Below are 6,674 nucleotides of genomic sequence, written 5' to 3'. Positions count from 1 at the left end.
GAGATTGCTCAATGCTGTCTTTGCATTAGACACCACAGTGGTTGTGGTGAAGTCAGATATTTATGGGAGCTAAGATTGAATTCAGCTCATAACTTTGACTTGCTCACCCTGGGAAGATGTGGAGCCGGCAGGGCTGAACCTCAGCTTTCCAAATACAAGGAAAGCACTGCAGCCTTCAGAGCAGGCTCTGAAAGCTGTTCTGGTGCTGCCTTGAAGACTTCTTTCATTTTCACTGATCAGAAGAGTTGCTAATCTCTATTGAGCTTAAATGTAATAGCTGGAATATTATAAAAGAAAGTATTTCTACTGGTTGGTTTTGGCTTATTTTTTCTTCCCTTTATGGCTCTAAAGGGCACAGAAACGTCACAAAGAGGAGATGACCAAAGAAGGCACTTCCCACTCTCTAAGCTGATGTTACTGCTTTAATGTATTAGAGACAAACACAGGTCTTAAAAGAAAAAGGAAAGAACAGGGTGGTATTAGGAGGCTGAAGAAAAGGGTTGTGCTCTAGGCTATGTCTAAGTCTGAATATATAATGAAGGATCTAAAGCCTGTAGGGTGAAAAACACATTGCAGCTTGTTGGCAAACCTCAGCTTTGCTGGCTTGACCATAATTGAGACAGTAATAGGAAATGATGTGAACATGACTCACACATGATGTACTCTTAACATTGGACTCGTGGCTGGACGAGGTACTGACATAAACCTTAAGGCTACAATGCCCTTTCTAGAGTCCTCTAAACTCAAACTGCTGGTGCCCCTGGAGCTGTAGGGAGATGTCAGCCTTGCACAGAAAAAGAATAAGGTTAGGAAGTAACTGGACTTTTATCTGTGTCTTGTAATTAATGTCTGCAGGGTTTCCAAGGAGTGACGGGCTCCCGAGGCAGCAGTGGAGAGAAGGGACCCCCAGGTGATGTTGGGCCAACAGTAAGTTTCTGCTTTTGCGTGTCAAAGAAGGCCAAGTCATGAAATAATCGTGTGGAAACAAAGTGTTCTCACAGCAGCTCTCCTTCAGAGTCTAAAGAATAGTTTTAATTCACCTTCATCCTTCTTAAGGAGATGTCTGGTTATGCAAAGCCCAGGCTACTTCACTGCTGACAAAGTGTTTAACAAACTGCACCTCTCTTTGATCTCTGTAGATTCACAAGCTACACAAAATCCAACATCCAAACAAACTTCTGGTGTAAGATTTTGGAATAAAGCAAGAGAGTCAGTCCTGAGCTGGAGTAGCCAGCGTTGCGCTTGGAGGGGCAATCACGGGTCTAGATGTCGCTGTTATTTCTTCTTCTCAGGTGTTCTTCTTCCCTGCTGTGTTGGGAAATCTGTTCTAAGATTGTATCTGAGGAATTTCTGCATCCCTATTGGTTGTGCTTTATGCCACTGCTCCAGCTGCTGCTTTATTATTATTTTTCTTGAAAAAGAAAACAAAATATTCCTATGAGCTCGAAGCTCTTCTAGTCACTGTCATGAGGTCAAGGAAATGATGAGTGGGAAAAACAAACTTTGTGCTCCACGTCCCACTAACGTAACCCACATCCCCCCCTTTTTTTTTTGTTGTTGTTGTTTTCTTCTGCTCTTCCTTTCCCTAGACTTTTATTTTTCCTTTTCTTTCCTTGCAGGGGTTGCCGGGTCCAAAAGGAGAAAGAGGAGAGAAAGTGAGTTTGTGTGGTGGTAGGCAGCAACACTGTCCCTGTGTTCTACACTCAAAAGAGTGGATGTGGTAACGTGCTTTGCAGGCTATGCTTACACATATAAACCTTCCTGGTGTTGAACAACTTCACGTACCTATAGCTTGTTGCCTTTCCATTCGCCTGCACCGGGATATCAATAATCCTGCAGCAGTCAGGAGCTCCCTAGTATCAATTGTAATGAAAAAGTGAAAAAGAAATGCCAACTGAAAATCCATTATTTTTGTGAATTATTATTTTTGTAGTGATAAAGAAATGCCAACTGAAAATCCATTATTTGCTGAGAAGGAAAAGCCAAAACCACTTGACTTGACTGAGTTGCTCTTTTTTAATGTATTGCATAAGAGGGGACTCATTTGTAATAGTTGTCTGGCGTGCCCCAGCACAGAGCATTCGATGTCAGGAGATCTACCCCACCTTTGAAGGTTATTTTATTGCGAGAGGAAGTTTTTCTTATCCTGAATGCTGTGTGAAAAGAAATCCTGTGTCTTTTTAGGAGTCTGAGTCTCATTGCCAAGAATGACTTATGTGAATTAAGCTTCAGACAGGAGTGAGCTGCTTTTGACAGACTGCTTTTGTCTCAAGTTAATGCTTCAGTATTAAAATTTTTAACACCATTCTCCTTCCGTTCCCACCAGCTTTTAGTTTTCTATACATTTTTTTTGCACTGGAACTTTCCTTTTTCCCTCCCTTGGGTGTTGTGCCGAGCTTTTGTTTAAATCTGGGTAATCTGCACAGTGATCCAGACAAAGATGTATATTTTATAAATGTTTTTGGAAGTACGCGGTGTGTTGGTTATGAATTTTCACAGAGTCAGTGTTTATTTTTAAGCAGCTTTTTGCATTTTTATCACTTTTCCCTACTTTAGTAAAACTTTCTAGAGAACCCCTCAGATATGATTTATTCAGAATACAGTAAGAATCAATATTCATAAAAGATTTAGACAAAGATAGGGTGTTGTAATATCTGATCATATTAAATGTTTTACATATCACAGAACATTGACTTATGGGCTTAGCATATTTTTTGATAAAATTTGAGAGTGACATTTACTCTCCCTTTTTTGGCAGCTTCGGTAATTATTAGGATTCGGTCTGGGCTTTTTGATGTGCAGAAGGAAACCAATTATTGATGTTTCCCAATTTCAATTTTATGGCTTCAGAGCTTTGTGATAAATAAATAAAGCCACATTTCACAGTAATTAATATCTCTGAAACTCAAGCTGAGAAAAAGAATGGGCAGAAGCTATCAAGCATTATGATATTGAACCTTTTTTGAAGATAGTAATACTTCCTCTTTTTATAATAAAAAAAAATTGTTTCACTTTAGGGGGAACCACAGTCCTTGGCCACAATTTACCAGCTCGTTAGCCAGGCTTGTGAGCGGATGATTCAGAGTGAGTACCACCAGCCCAGCTCCCAAACGTGTTCACGCCTGTCCAGCAGTGGTGAACAAAACCAGAGAGGAGAGAGCATGAAGCTGTAGTGACCCAGGGAGCTCCTCCACCCTCTGCCATGCCGAGCATCACGCATAGCGAACGTCCCATCACAGGCTCTCGGTGCTGCATTGGTTTTGTTGGGTGGCATTAGCACAGAGACCCGTGAAATATTTGTTTGGAAAACCCTTTGGCACTTTGCAAAGACTCCCTTGTTTCTCAAATGGAAAATTATGCTTTCGGTGATTTGTGCTGATTCCTCTTGCGACCAGGCATTTTTGGTAAATCCCCTGTGCTGTGATGCACGGAGAGAAGCAGAGGTTTGCCCAAGGTCAGGCAGCAAAGTCATGACTCAGCTGCCCGCTTTCCTCTTCAGCTTACGGCTTTCTCGGTTTGGACGGGCAACCTTTTAGCACTAGCTGACAGTTTTAAGTACCTTTTTAGATAACATCCTCTGGTTTTGTCTCTTTTCTGAATTTCCCAGCCAAGGAAAACATTTGTTTTCTCTCTTCCCTTCTCAGCTCATGTGTTGAAATTTGACTCATTCATTCATGAACATGCAAGGAAGCCAGTTCCTGTTTGGGAAGAAAAGTTAAAACCAGGAGAACCAGGACCACCAGGTCCTCCAGGTCCCCCTGGGAGCAATGGAGAAATAGGAGAAAATGGCATCCCGGGACAGCCAGGCAAAGATGGGTATCCTGGAGAAAGAGGTATGGACAGAAGCATTCGTAAGCGTTTTTGACTATATCTTTGGCACTTTAACTAAACATTTTAGTGCCTCAAGCAGTACTGTAAAGATAATCCATAATATTACCATGTCATCTCATTGCTATTCTCCTCTTGGACTTCTCTCTTCTAGGAAGAGAAACCCAAGCTAGGGAGCTCAAGGAGTAGGGAGAAGACAGGTGCAGCCCACTCTTTTTGCAAGCTCTGCTTTGAGAGGAAGGCCAGTTTGATACCATGTGTAGGTTTTGGGGGATGGAGAGTTTAATTTTAGAGGGCAGGAGGCTTTCCCTACAGAAAGGCGAAAGAAACAGCCATTTGGACGAACATGTGGTGGTGGAAGAGATCACCTCTGGGCAGAAATGATGAGTCTTGAAAAACACTGAAGGAAGGCCTGAGGCAACTGAGGTAATACTGAAAGTGGAAGTAGGTTTCTGGAGCAGCAGTTCCAACAACAAAAGCCTCACACATGACTAAAGAAATAAATTAGTGTAATCTCAGACAGTGGCTTCAGTTATTACACATGAGTGAGTGAATGGTGGAAATACTTTTTGCTTGGATTTGCAGACAACATTTGTCAGTGGCTCAAGTAATTATCTGTCAAAATAAAATGAAAAACATTGGTTTCATCAGTGTCCTAACACCTCTAAGCAACTAGACACCTTCTGTTTAACTCCTTGCTCTGGCACTATTCCATCTTATCTGGTATCTGCAGAGCTTATCAAAATGTCACTTAAGAGAAAAGGGAAGTAACAACCGGCAGATGTTTCCAGCCTGTCAAGCGAGGAGATGGAGGAAGACAGATCTCACTGAAAAACAATCTTAAGGACACGGGTGATCAAAATATTGTCGTCTTAAAAATACAAAAACTGGTATTTTGTCAAAATGCCTGTGTTTCACTGAGATGTACTGGTTTCGTGAGCAATTTCATGCGAAAATGGCAATCGAAGAGATGGTTCAGCTTTGTGGTTTGTCTGATCCAAGTGACGAACATGGGAGTGGACCTCAGACTCGGGCCAGTGCACAAACACCAGCACTATGAATTTCTCTGCGAATAATTTCCATTTTCACCCATATCAGGCTGCAAATCAATGCTAGTTGGAGCCCTGTTGGTCATGGGCAAATGGCTACTCTGGAAAAGAGAGTAGGTGCCCAGATGGAATTGAAAGAAATGGATATTTCTTTGTGTTGCCAAGGGCAATGACTCTCCTTCAATCTAATATCTCATAGCCTGGCGAGGAGACTGCAGGAGACTTAACTCAGGGTGAAATAAAAAAAATGCAGTGAAGTGACACTTATCTCTTATCTGTGATTAGGTGCCCCAGGGCCCAAAGGAGAAAAAGGGACATCTGGAGCCAGCGAGGAAGGGATCCAAGGACCCAGAGGCAGAACAGGTAGAGTGAATACAGCCTCTTTGTACTGACCCAGTGGGGCCAGCCAGAGCTCACCAGCTGCCAGATTCAAAGCTTCATTCAGCCTTAAGACCACTGTGGTGGGGCAGACTGACCTTCCCACCACAGCGCTGTTGGCAGCATCCTGGATGGTTCATCCCTGCTAGGACATGAGGGACTGCTCCAGGCTGTCTCCTCCCTGTGGTACCCACTCCCAGGTAATGATGTATTTTAAGGACCTGAGACACATCCAAGGAGTTTTAGTTTTGCTTCTTTTTTGCATGCAAAACCAGATGCTCAGGGGATAGAAACTCTAAAAATTCAGCTCATGAAACACAAGGGGTTTTGAGTAATCTGTTAGGATTTGGCGTACTCCTCCATCCTGATCCCTGTTACTTGAAATCAGTGGGAGGTTTGCCACTGACGTGACAAACCGGGCACTATCAAGAGAGTGTGGTCAAACATATTCTTCTGTATTTAAAGTTTTATAATTGAGACGTAAAGGCACAAAAAACAATGACGCTGGGATGGATCCTGCAGTTAAGGTGATTTTCTGCATTGACACGTAGCTGGACTTTGGATTCTTATAACCAGGCTCCGTTTTCAGCCAAGCTGGGCACCCTTAAGGTTAAGAACAAGCCCTCTAGTTACTGTGATTCAGAAGACGTTTTCCAACTGGCCAGTCTTATTTTTCCACCAAGTGAGGAAACAATACTCAGAATATTAACCAACACGTAGGATGGGGAAAATATAGAAGACGTATTACACTGAAGTGGCTAAAGTAGATGTGCTGCATCTTACAATGCTTCTCCCTCTTCAGGCCCACCAGGAGAAGTAGTGCTGGGGAAACCAGGTCCGAAGGGTTACCCTGGGAATCCTGGTCCTCAAGGCTTTCCTGGTGTCAGAGGGCAGCCTGGACAGTCTGGATACCCAGGGGGTTGTGATATCTCCGGATGTTATGGGGCAGGTAGAAGAGGTAAGTCCTAACTGTATCAGTACAAAAGTTACGGATTTATAGCTGATCTCTCTGGTTACTTCTCCTAAGCTAGGCAGAGACTTTTGTTCATCCTTCAGGCACTGTCAGTCCTGCAAGAGCCTCCTTTGCAAAGCCATCAGGATGATTCACGTGGAATTCATATGGGTAAAAGGCAGTTCAATTGACTACTCCTCAGCCATCCTTCATAGATCAATACATAAATGCAGCAGTAGTCGAGCAGGTGGAGTGATTGTGTGGGTATCACCAGTTCTTGATGTTCCCAGCAATGTTTCCATGGTGGATAGAGAGGCACAATATCTCAGTTCCTACACATACATTTCATGGAGGGTCAATTGCACAAAGTCCTGGGAAATGAATACAATCACTAGCACCGAACAAAAGATCTACAAGGGAAAAGAATTAATCCTACACCATTCTTTTCTCCGTACTTGACACCGATT

General features: G+C 42.9%; 1 protein-coding gene across 1 annotated transcript in view; it reads left to right on the top strand.

The window, feature by feature from the left end:
* COL20A1 (collagen, type XX, alpha 1) overlaps window positions 1-6,674 on the top strand; it is a 48,869-nt gene that overhangs the window by 41,422 nt on the left and 773 nt on the right. Inside the window, exons 33-38 of the mRNA XM_009893575.1 lie at window positions 856-927; window positions 1,620-1,655; window positions 3,018-3,084; window positions 3,645-3,833; window positions 5,163-5,240; window positions 6,058-6,213. Of these exons, the coding sequence (XP_009891877.1) occupies window positions 856-927; window positions 1,620-1,655; window positions 3,018-3,084; window positions 3,645-3,833; window positions 5,163-5,240; window positions 6,058-6,213 (598 nt within the window). The remainder of the gene's footprint in view (window positions 1-855; window positions 928-1,619; window positions 1,656-3,017; window positions 3,085-3,644; window positions 3,834-5,162; window positions 5,241-6,057; window positions 6,214-6,674) is intronic.

This window comes from Charadrius vociferus, unplaced genomic scaffold (genome assembly GCF_000708025.1).
Source record: "Charadrius vociferus isolate BGI_N301 unplaced genomic scaffold, ASM70802v2 scaffold259, whole genome shotgun sequence".
Classification (NCBI taxonomy): Eukaryota; Metazoa; Chordata; class Aves; order Charadriiformes; family Charadriidae; genus Charadrius; species Charadrius vociferus.
The sequence above is the reverse complement of the archived record's forward strand: the minus strand, read 5'-3'. Positions and strand labels throughout refer to the sequence as shown.